This window comes from Sminthopsis crassicaudata, chromosome 4, assembly GCF_048593235.1.
Source record: "Sminthopsis crassicaudata isolate SCR6 chromosome 4, ASM4859323v1, whole genome shotgun sequence".
Lineage (NCBI taxonomy): Eukaryota > Metazoa > Chordata > Mammalia > Dasyuromorphia > Dasyuridae > Sminthopsis > Sminthopsis crassicaudata.
Genome location: NC_133620.1, coordinates 158,428,506 through 158,441,440, shown reverse-complemented (window position 1 = coordinate 158,441,440; position 12,935 = coordinate 158,428,506). Strand labels below are relative to the sequence as shown.

The following is a 12,935-nucleotide window of genomic DNA, read 5'->3' as shown; positions in this document are numbered from 1 at the left end:
ACTCTTACAAAAATTCTGAAATACAATTAATTTTTTTTTCCCCATTAACTTAGGTATTTTAAAAAGAAAAAAACTGAAAACAACTTTCTAGAGGAAAAATATCCAGGATTTTGCCAGTTATATTTGCTTGTTTCCACCTCACTGCTGCATACACCCACCATTTAACATTTTTGCTACAAAGGTTACAACCCAACTATTACTGAAACCATTGTGGTTTATTCCTAAATTTGAAAAAACAAAAATTCATATCCTAGCTCTTCTCAAGAAAGAAAAACATGCCCTTTATTATACTGAATGTCCTTTATCATAAAGCACTTTAGAATTAGGCTTTTAATTTTAACACTTCCATCTATTGAACACAGTTGACTGGCTAAGTGTGAAACAAAATTGACAACTTTAGAAAACAGTTCAACTTCTCATATCAAAACAATTTTAGAATTAGTCCCTCATGTGTTATTAAATATTAAGACCAAAGTTCAATTGAAAATGGGCTAATAGTTTAATACCTGTTCAGTCTCACTATATATACTAAAGGCCTAATTTTAAGAAACTCTTCCTGATCCCATTCCCCAAGCTCCAAAGATGCAAAAAAACAAATTAAGCAATTTAGGTTATTCATTTTGTGTCTCAAGAGAATGAGAGAGCAGGTTATTGAAAGGTCCTGACAAGGGAGAAAGCCATCATGGAAAGAATGTGATAAGCAAGGGAACACAGTCATGCGGAATGCCTGAACTAGGTTCCTTTGTCAGAATGACACAGTGCTCCCAGACTGTGCAGAGCCCTGCACAGAAAGGAGAGACCATTTTAGAACTTAGGCATTCAGTCACCACCAAAAAGTCCTTAACCACAGTTGAGTGAAATCTTAGAAATTCTAAACACACACACACAAGACACACACAATGGGGATGTTTATAAAAATGTTCCACCTTTCCACATAGATTATTATTTTTCTACACATTAAGGGAAGTGGCATATGGTCTAATCCAGGAAAAAGAACACAAAACTGGTACTACTAGGAGAACTTGATTCTAATCTCCTTCTGATCAAAAGACCTAAGGACAAGTCCCTTTACAATGCAACTAATTTTTTTCAATTCAAGAGAGACTTATCACCTATTTAATTTCTATCTGGAAGGAATGTAATAAAAACTGATGAAACTGAATATAACTCACAGGATCTCTTCTAAAGGAAGCCGCCATAATTGTAACAAGGTAAGATATGATTGCCCTGAATTTTCACAATACATTACTTCAGGAAAAAGTCAAATAAAACTGTGGTTGTACTGTGCTATTAATATTCCACAAATGTAGATTTGGTGGGGAGAGCTAAAGAGTAAGGGAGAGGGACATTTTTTTTTTCCTTAGGAGGACAAGAAGCCAAGCTTGTTGGGAGTAAATTATTTCTACACATGTAAGCAAATACTACTGAAAACCACCTTCAGAGATGCATAAAAGAAAAATCATAAAGTCAAAGTATTCTCATAAACAAAATAACTCTAAGTAACAAATCCAAAATAAAGCGGTCACCTTTTCTGTGCTGAGTTCTGTAGATCCAATTTTCATCATCATCTTCTACCTGCTGCCCACATATTGAGAGCTCTCCATCACTGCGAAACAACCTCTTTGTCTGCCTCGACAAGGAGGAGAAATTTATCCAGCTTACAGCACGTGAGAGAGAACCTGAATTTGGCTTGAGTCTGAAGGAACCTGAAGCGCACTCCTTTTTCATCTTCTTTTACATCAGAATTCACTATACTCAAAAATCAGCCTAAACAAACTCTCAAAAAGTTGCTCCTGGTCCTTTAACAAAGTACTCTTCTCACCTTCACACTCGTTAAGCAACATTCAGTGCAAAATCCAAAAGGGTTACTTCTGGCCATTCCTTTTAAAGACAGAGAGGAGGAAGTGGGAGGCAGAGGCTGAAAGGGGTATCCAGAATAGGGAGTAAAGAGCAACAATGTTTGAACTAGTCAGACTTCTTTGGCACTTGGTCACTAAGTTGATAAATCTTCCCAAGTCCTTTTCCTCGAGGATGTTTCATCCACAGTCAAATATAAAAGCAGAAAAGAAAAACAATCAAAATGAAGCAGGATCTTGGTTTCAAAGAAGCTTAAGACTTTGTGCAGTATAGCACCAAAGCACACCCATTTGTTCCTTGTGCACCTAGCCTCCAAGACTGTAATCTTACTCCTCTCCCCGTCATCTTTCTCCCACAGGGACTGAAATCCAGCCTGCAGTTGCATAAGGAAGTAACTCCTCCTTGCCCTGGGGAATAAAGACTCAGTTTTAACTTAGGGTCCCCGTTTGCCGATCTCCCACAAAGGCAATAGTTCTCCCACCTAAACAGGGGTTACTGGAGAAAAATCAAAGTGCTCCGTTCCTTCACACTGGCACAACTCAATCAGCAACCCTCCCACTGGTCCTCTCTCCTTTTTCTCCTTTCGGTCTATGAAAAGCTGGGGATCTACAGAAGGACTCTACAAACAATAAAACAGGCTGCGTGGCTATTGCTTGGATTACAGAGTAAGCACTAGAGTGAAATTCGATAGGCTCTCTCCAGTAGTAAAGACACCGTATTGGAGGTTGAAATCTCCGCCTTTTCAAAGCCAATATCTCAGTGGCAGAGCCAACTTCTGAATTCCCTCTCCGAGGGCTGGGAAAATCCAAGTGTCTCTAGAGAGCACTAATTCCTAAATAGTAAATAAGAAATGAGTGGATTTATAATCAGACTAAAGGGAATATTTTTGATATAAAGGAATTTTAGATGTATTTTAATGATTTCTATCACAACTATGGGTTTCTGATCTTTTATATACAAATATAGTATGGATGCGTGATCCCTTTGGCTGTCATAACTTCACCTGAATGCATTAATCCAAATGGTAGTATTTCTCAGTAGACTAATCTAGCTATCAGACCACTCCTGACAAGGGGGAAATCTGTCTGGCTAACACTCCCTGCCACTAGCAGACAGGGTGCAAAAAGAGGATATACATAAATCATCAACACTGAAGTAAGACAGAGGCATTTAGAACCCCGGAAAACATCTCCATATGTTCTATCCTCCAGCCACCCAGAGTTCTAAATAGTCATACCGTTCCAGAATCAACAACATAGATAGATAGATAGATAGATAGATAGATAGATAGATAGATAGACAGATAGACAGACAGACAGATATGTTAGCAACAACATCTTCCAGTTCTATCATTCATCTCAGTCACTCGGGGAAATTCTGTGAAAGCAGAATTGACTTGTAGCAGCAATAAATCTATGGTCAATATATGACCATGAAGAAGAATATACAAGAATATATCTCTCTCTTATTTGCAGACTTGGGGGGACAATGAAAGTAGTACATATATTCGGATTGGATTTATGTGTTGAATAGTTTTGCTGAAGTACTTCCCTCCCCCCTTCCTTTTTAATCCTGATTACAAAAGATGGCTCTCTGAGGAAAAGGAGATTGACATATTGTTATTGTTTTTGTTTTCCTGAGGCTGGGGTTAAGCGACCTGCCCAGGGTCTCACAGCTAGGAAGTGTTAAGTGTCTGAGACCAGATTTGAACTGTGGTCCTCCTGAATTCAAGGCTGGTGCTCTATCCACTGCGCCACCTAGCTGCCCCAGGAGATTGATATATTGAACAAAGAAGGTGATGCCAAAAAGAAATATCAATAACATTAAAAAAAAAAAAAAAAAAAAAAAAAAAAAGAGGATCATAGACAACATGTCCTTAATGCCATGAGAGCCAACAGCACTTTTCATATGTAATCCCAAATCAATGCCCCCTTAGCATATTGAGCTTTTATGAACTAATGTATATTGCTATCAAGGGACCTCTAAGAAGCTGTAAAGAGCTCAGCCTTATTTGGTGTTTGTGTGTGTGAGGATGTGGGTGTGTGTGGGTGTGGGTGGGTTTTGTTGTTTTGCAAATTACTAATGAAAACAGAAAAGTAAAATGAAAATACATGTAAAAAGAAAAATGTAGGTGAAAATGGATCTGGATAAGCAGTGTTTTAAGATCAGTACTTTGCATCATAGAACTATTCCAGTTCTGTGAGATTTTAAGCAAATTTTTTTCATTTTTTCCTAGAAAATGAATGTTGGGAAGTCCATCAGTTAAGTAGTCATATTAGGTTCTCTTAAAGGCACTTCTAACTTGAAGGAATAAACAAGATAAATCCAATCCCATTTCCATATGGCAACTTTTCAAATAATTAAATGATGGAAAGGATTAGATTATCCTTCCCATCTCCTTCTCCCTTCCAATTTAAGGATATTTTCCTTGGTAGAAAAAACAGAAATAAACTCTACCTTCAACTAATCACATTATTACTGAGCAAAGAAATGTTCCAGAATAAATATTCCAGATAACCAAAGCTAATTCCTTCAAACAGTTCTTATTAAATTTTTTCTTAAGATACACTGTATATTTGTCTTCCTTCTTAAACCAAGAATATTAAACATTTCCTTGATGACAGAATCATAACAACTATGACTAGATTGTTATCATTCAGTCACTTTCAGGCATGTCTGACTCTTCATGATCCCATTTAGTTTTTTCTTGGCAAAGATACTGGAGTGATTGATTTGCCATGTCCTTCTCCAGCTCATGAACGAGGAAACTAAGGCAAACAGAATTAAGTGACTTACCCAGGATCACACAGCTAGGAAGTATTTAAGGCCAGATTTGAATTCAGGAAGATGAGTCTTCTAACTCCAAGCCTACCACTCTATCCACAATATCATATAGCTGCCCAACCACTACTATCATCTTCTGTAAAAGAAAAAATCTAAGAGGTAGGTTTAAATGGAAATGTCCCTGTGAGGTAACATATACATACTAAGAATAAGAAGCCTTTTGAAAAGTCCAAAAGTAAACAATATAAACCAGATATGATAAAAATTTAGAACCTATTAGTGTGCTAATAGAATTCTATGCTAACTTTTTAGTTTTTCTGTTTCTTCCTTGACTAGTAGGCTATTAGCTATAAAATGATTCTTCCTCTACTCTCCTTTGCATCACCTATTCACCTACTAATTTCCTGTTCCTATTTCACTGCGATCTGAGAAAACAAGTGACTTATCTGGTTTTGTTTTTTTAATGGTGCATAAAATAAAAGCCAATAAGACTGTGCATAAGGGCCTGCAGAATAAATAATTCATTTAGATAGCACTTAACTATTTGTAAAGTGTCTTACTCACAAGCTAGTGAGACAGGTCCTAGTTCTGTAAGTGTTTAATGTAGGATTCAGGCAGAACAGTCTTTCTACCATATCACATATGAGCATAATGTTGCAAAGGCTTAAAGACAATCATTTGAGATGTCCTTTGATCTTTTCCTCTTTCACATGGATCTTGGGAACACAAGGAGATAAGATGCTTGAAGACTGAACTCCAGATAAATGAGGCATATGTAGTTTATTAAGTTTGCTACCTGAATTTTTTAAGGCTCTTGGCAGAGAGAATTGTTTCCACTAACAAGAAGATAATGGAAAATTACTTTAGATGGCAGTGAGAAGCAATCAACCAAGAGAAGAGACTAAGGTCAAGGACCAGTAATTCCTCTGATCTACAAATTCACAAACAAGTTCATTAAACCTCATTTTACTGATTTTCCTTTTCTCTACTCACTCAGGAAAATTTGGAGGCACAAATTGAATTGAAAAGTCCAAAATTTGATATGTAGAAAAATTTCAGATGAAGAAATACAGAGAAAGGTAGGGAAATGAGAGGAAAATACTCATCCTATACTATGCCCCTGGGACTAGATAGGAAGCAGCTAGCTAAGCACTATATCAAATTACCAAATAAATCAAGGAAGCATAGCAAAATGACCTTTGGCTCCTGGGACATAATACAGTAGATTCCCCAACTGTCATCTTGTGTAAATAATTTAAGAGGTAGATTTAAATGGAAAGGTCCCTGTGAGATAACATATAAACACCAGGAATAAGAAACTTTTTACAAGATTCAAAAGTAAACAATTTAAATCAGATATGTTAAAAACTTAGAACCTGAAGCATGTATCTGTGGATGTATATGCATACACACAGTCAAATTGCAGAATTAAATTCCCTATAATTTAAGGTTAAAAAACACACTTAGGACTCACCTCATCAATAAAGAGAAACAAAAACACAGCAAAGTTACTACTCTCAGGTGCTTTTCTTCTGAAATGTTAAGAAATTAAAGCATTTTTGTGGAAATGTTTAATTCAGAACACACAATTAAATCTATGCTAGTTCAGGACTTAGTCATATTGATGCTAAAAGCCAAATTGTGTATAAAGCATTTCCCTCAAATTGGAGTATAGGTATATATGTATATGTATACATGACATATATGCATATATTTACACACACATATATAGCCTACAATTTAAAAACAACTTATAATAACTTCATATTTACTACATTTATATTATAGAAAACAGGTTCAATATATATTTTATTTTCATATTTTTTTAAACAAAACAGCATATACACAGAAAAACATATGTGTGCATGGTATCTGCATAATAGTGTCTCTCCAAGAGGTTAATGTTTAAGTATTGAATGATGATAACAACAATCCTGCAGTTATTAGAATTTTCAAAATACAGTAGCATATTTTATTATTTAAGAAACCTATTAAAGTCCAAAACAAGTTGCACATAGTTTAAAATCTGGATCAAGAACTATGTTTTCAATATGTTTCAGAATGAGAAGAGCCTTGTTTTTTCCATTCAGAACATAGGAACATGCCACATTTCTTTGCTATCATGAAAGTCAAGCAATATCTTTGGAAAATAATGGAAATATAAGTTATCAACCTAAATCTGATCTATTCTTAATTTAATTAAATCATTACAGCCATGTCTTTTGCTAAATTCTTAGCCAAAGAGCTGGCCATTGCTTTAAATGTGTCAAATAATCATTTAAAAATAGTGTGTACATTCAAAGATAATAAAAGGCCATTTAATGCTTAAAAAAAAAGAAAAAAGAAAAAAAAAAGAAAGAAATTACAGCATTTTCTTCTGAGCAGATATAATTTGGGTCAAAAATTTCAGAACACCAGGGACTTTTCATTGACATGAGCCATTGTTTTTTTTTTTTTTTCCTTTCACATTAAGATCAAAAGGAAACAGTATTATAAGCATGACTATAAAATTCTTTTGATATTTTCATGTCCAAAAAGTATTCTTGCACATAAATATTACCTTTCAAATTAGCCACATAATCGTTATGAGATAACTTGATACACAAGCAAGTGATCATGTATTGTTACTCTCAATCCCTAAAGATTGTAAAGGTGAAAACAGCCAATCTTCCATGTTAAAAACCCAATGCTATTAGAAAAATCAACCTCTTCTTGCCAGATAATTTGACAAATGACAGAAATGCTAACATTTGCTCTAACCTTTTTGAAAACAAGTCCCTATTCTCCAGGTAAAGTAACTGCATTAGGAAGACTTTGACATGACAATTATACTTTCATGCATTTGTATAAATCATTTATAAGGTCTAGAACAGGGGTTCTCAAACTACAGCCAGGACGTTTATGCAGCCCACCTGGTTATGGCAAATGGGCTGAGTGACAGTGAACTGGCCCCCTATTTAAAAAGTTTGAGGACCACTGGTCTAGAATATACCTTCACCCCCCAGCCTGTCAAAATCTTCTTCCAAAGCTCCAGTTAGATATCATCTTTTGATTGAACTGCCCAGATGAGATTGTCAAATTGTCAAAGACTAGGTGGGAAAAAGGACAATATAAGTATTTATTACATTCAAATCAATATACAAATTTTGAGGAATGGGATTGATGAGTGGGAAACAATGGAAATTACAGATTAATATGCAATCATTTACAATCTCCTATTTTGTTGATTGCCTTATGTCTATAAGCTTATTTTCTTTTGATAATAGATAGCATTTATGTAGTGTTTTATAAATATTATCTCACTTGGTCATATATTTGACTACTATACTTGAGAATCAAAATCAAAAAAATTTATACTTTAAAGAATCTTTCTTCAAATACTTTCAATATTTCATTTCCTACATCAAACTCTACCTTGTGTAGCACTAATCTGCATGTTAGCAGTATATTTTCTTCATCTTTCATCATATCCATAATAATATATCCATAATAATAGACTTAATGTCAAAAGATTCATCATTATGTATACCAATGTGTTTTTTGGGCCAACTTAATTTTTTCATGTATAAAATGAAGACTAACATCACAGTGCTACTGTGAGGTTCAGATGAAATTAACATTTAAAAGTGCCTTACATATTTTGTATAATGTATATTATAATATAATACATATTATAAGGTACTTATGTTATTGCATTATAAAGATAGTAGCTTCTTTGCCTTCCCTGAGGTTACCTTCCATTTATACCACATATATTTTATAAGTTTTTGCATAGAGCAAAGTATCTCAAAGACTATATGCTATGGCAAAGCTCAGAAAACTAGGAAGAACTGAATAGGTACTTAACCTGTCACCCAAAGTCCATTACAATTAAATTTACAAAAATGAATGTTGAAAACTATTTTAACATGTAATTTAAAAAATAAAATACAATTAAAGGGGGTAAAAGTTCTTGCATATCATAAAGATCAAGGAGGGATAGTAATTACAGGTAAACACTGCTAAAAGATTCCTTAGCTGCTGAACCTAAAACAATATAATTACTCAGAATGTTCAAAATATATGTGCATGTGAAAAAGAACATGCAGGTTGGAGAGAGAGAAGAAATGGAAAAATTCTCCTTACAGTTACCAAAATGATTTTTTCCAAGCTCAGATTTGATCATTTCATTCAACTATTCAAACCCCAGCGGGCTTCCTATGGACTCTAGTGTCAAAGATTAACTCCACTGTTAAGTCCTTCATCTAGTCCCCAAACTGTCTTGAATTCACTCTCATATAAGCATACTCTTGTTAAGCCAAACTGCCCTCCATACTGCTCTCATACAATACTCCATTTTATCCCTGTGCCTTTGCACTGTCTCCTATGCCTGGAACATACTCCCTCCTCATCTCTGCCTTATAGAATCTCTAATTTCCTCAAGGTTCACCTTAATACCACCTACTATATGAAACCTTTCCTTAACCCCTTTATCTTTGTATAACATAACAAGAGACTTCCATGCTGCCTTATAATTTTCTCAACAATAGTGGCTATTTAATATTTATATCTGTATCTGAAGCATAATGACTAATACATAGTAAGTACTTAATAAATACTTGCTTGTTGATTGATCTTATCAATCAAGAGGAATCATGGAACATTTGAGGTGGATAAATTAAGTCTCAGTTTCAAGGGGTAAAGAAGCAGGTAGAAGGAAACAGTATGATTAAAAGCAGTCACACTCTGAAATGAAGGACATGGTCAGAAAATAGTAGTCTAGCTTCACTTTTTTATAAAGTATGTGAAGGAAGACAGCAAGAGATAACAATCCTAAATGGATTTGATTGAAACCTGATTCAGGAAGGCCTTGAACTTTAAGCCAAAGAGTTTGAAATGGGAAATAGCATGGTATTGGGCAGAGTTTGGCTTTTAACGCTTTTGACCGCTCTTGGACCTTACTCCACTCCATGTATGCTGCTATCTATTGGCCCTAATTTCCTTGACATTCATCTGTCCCTCTACCCTGAGGATTTCATAGTACCTGGCACACAACCTGACCATGGTCACACAGCTTTGTATACTAGAGTCAAAACTTGAACACCAAAAACATCCCTCTGTTCACTATTCCATGAAATTGTCTCTCATGCACATCCTAGGTACTTGTCAATGTTTAGTGAACTATATGACCTGAGTCTGATTGTGTGAGTCAATTATTAGACAATATATTAACTTTCTCAAGACCCCATGTAAATTTTTAATTGCTTTAAAAGAATATTCAAAGTGCCTTCACAATACCCCCAAAATAATTTAAGAACTAAGAGAATAAGACTTATATTGAGTCAGAAAATATAATTATTTAAAAACAGAGAGCTTGAAGTTTTTACATTTTGACTGAAAATGAACCAGTTTCAATCTTTACCACAAGAGAAGTTCAAATTCAATTTTATGAACTTTTAAGCCCACTCAGGCTGAAAAATGTTATTTTTGGCACCTCTCACAGACTAATTTACTTGATCCTCCTATAATCTTGCATAAATATGAAGGATGTTAATAAATATTGCCCTCCATTGACCCACACTTAACACTGATGTACACTTAACACTGTACATCAAGATAAGATCAAAATGCCAGCAGGATGAATACAGAGAGGCTTGGAGAAACTTACATGAACTGATGCTGAGTGAAATGAGCAGAACCAGATCATTATACACTTCAACAACAATACTGTATGAGAATGTATTCTGATGGAATGGGATATCTTCAAAGAGAAGATCCAATTCAGTTCCAATTAATCAATGATGGACAGAATCAGCTACACCCAGAAAAGAAACAATGGGAAATGAGTATAAACTGTTTGCATTTTTGTTTTTCTTCCAAGGTTATTTTTACCTTCTGAATCCAATTTTCCCTGTGCAACAAGAAATTCAGTTCTGCACACATATATTGTATCTAGGATATATTATAACATATTTAACATGTATAAGACTGCCTGCCATCTAGGGGAAGGGGTAGAGGGAGAGAAGGAAAAGTCAGAACAGAAGTAAGTGCAAGGGATAATGTTGTAAAAAAAAATTACCCAGGCATATGTTCTGTCAACAAAAAGTTATAATAAAATAAATAAATAAATTTTTTCCATTTGATTGTGAGATTTTTATGCCATTAAAAAAAAAAAAAGATAAGGTCAAAATGGGTTCATGACCTATTCATAAAGAATGAGATTATAAATAAATTAGAAGAACATAGAATAGTTTACCTCTCAGATTTGTGGAAGAGTAAGGAATTTATGACCAAAGAAGAACTAGAGATAATTATTGATCACAAAATAGAAAATTTTGATTATATCAAATTGAAAAGTTTTTGTACAAATAAAACTATTGCAGCCAAGATTAAAAGGGAAGCAATAAACTGGGAGTGAAAGGTTCTGATAAAGGCCTCATTTCCAAAATATATAGAAAATTGACTCAAATTTATAAGAAATCAAGCCATTCTCTAATTGATAAATGGTCAAAGGATATGAACAGACAATTCTCAGACAAAGAAATTGAAACTATTTCTAGCCATATGAAAAGATGCTCCAAGTTATTATTAATCATGGAAATGCAAATTAGGACAACTCTGAGATACCACTACATCTGTCAGATTGGCTAGAATGATAGGGAAAGATAATGCACAATGTTGGAGGGAATGTGAGAAAACAGGGACACTGATACATTGTTGGTGGAATTGTGAATACATCTAGCCATTCTGGAGAATGATTTGGAACTATGCTCAAAAAGTTATCAAACTGTGCATACCCTTTGATCCAGCAGTGTTATTACTGGGCTTATATCCCAAAGAGATCTTAAAGAAGGGAAAGAGACCCACATGTGTAAAAATGTTTGTGGAAGCCCTTTTTGTAGTGGCCAGAAACTGGAAACTGAGTAGATACCCCTCAATTGGAGAATGACTGAGTAAATTGTGGTATATGAATATTATGGAATATTATTATTCTGTAAGAATGACCAGAGGGATGACTTCAGAAAGTCCTGAACAGACTTACATGAACTGATGGTGAGTGAAATGAGCAGGACCAGGAGATCATTATATACTTCAATAACAATACTATATGATGATCAATTCTGATGGACTTGGCTCTCTTCAACAATGAGATGAAACAAATCAGTTCCAATAGAGCAGTAATGAACTGAACCAGCTACACCCAGCGAAGAACTCTGGGAGATGAATATGAACCACTACATAGAATTCCCAATCCCTCTATTTTTGTCTGCCTGCATTTTTTATTTCCTTTACAAGTTAATTGTACACTATGTCAAAGTCCGATTCTTTTTGTATAGCAAAATAACTGCATGGATATATATATATATATATTGTATTTAACATATACTTTAACATATTTAACATATATTGGTCAACCTGACATCTGGGGGAGGTGTGGGGGGAAGGAGGGGAAAAATTGGAACAAAAGGTTTTGCAATTGTAGATGCTGAAAAGTTACCCATGCATATATCTGGTAAATAAAAAGCTATAATAATAATCATTTTTAAATTGTCTTTTAAAAAAATCAAAATAAATAAGTATTGCCCTCAAGAATTCTTGAAGAGTTCTTTTCTCAAATGACCTTTGCAAAAGGTCATGACCCCTTTCCTAGAAAAATTTTTATTAATTTTTTATTAATGTGCCACATTTCCAGAGATATTCTCATTTTTGTTAAGCTGTCAAAAAACAAAACATCTCTTTAAATCCCAAGGGAAAAAATTTTTCTCACATGGTTAACCTACAATCCAAAATGAAGTATCTTCATCTCAGAGCAGTTCTTATCTTTACCCAACCACTCTTCTAATGAAGGAATTTTAATCTTATACATCAGTTAACTCAAATTTCATAATCAAAATTCATATTTTTTCAGTACTTTATTGGTTTACAAAGCACTTTGTACCTCTGTGAAGCAGGTTATGTAAGTAATTATTTCTATTTTACAAATAAGGAAAGTTTTGTTCTGAGAAGTAATGATTTGCCCATGTACATACACTTGTTCAGTTGTTTCAGTCATAGCTGACTTTTAATGATCCTATTTAGGATTTTCTCAGCAAAGATAGGAAAGTGGTTTACCTTTGAGGTAAACATGACTTGCCCAGAGTCACACAACTAATAAATGTCGAACCAGATTTGAATTCAGCAAGAAGAGTCTTATCTAACTCTGACTAGTACTCTATCCTCTGTACCACTTAGCTGTCCCATACTTACTAAGTGTTGAAGATCAAAGATCAAAATCTTTAACTGAAAAAAGTCCCCTGAAATTACAATGCTTTGAT

General features: G+C 34.4%; 1 protein-coding gene across 8 annotated transcripts in view; it reads right to left on the bottom strand.

Annotated features, from left to right (window-relative positions):
* NHSL1 (NHS like 1) overlaps positions 1-12,935 on the bottom strand; it is a 345,331-nt gene that overhangs the window by 134,570 nt on the left and 197,826 nt on the right. The window contains exon 1 of one of the 8 annotated variants that reach the window (XM_074309700.1): positions 1,527-2,760. The exons of 6 other annotated variants lie outside the window; for them this stretch is intronic. In XM_074309700.1, the coding sequence (XP_074165801.1) occupies positions 1,527-1,728 (202 nt within the window). In that variant the 5' untranslated portion in view covers positions 1,729-2,760. Of the gene's footprint in view, positions 1-1,526; positions 2,761-12,935 lie in introns of those variants that run through there. One more of the 8 variants, XM_074309697.1, reaches the window with a different exon arrangement.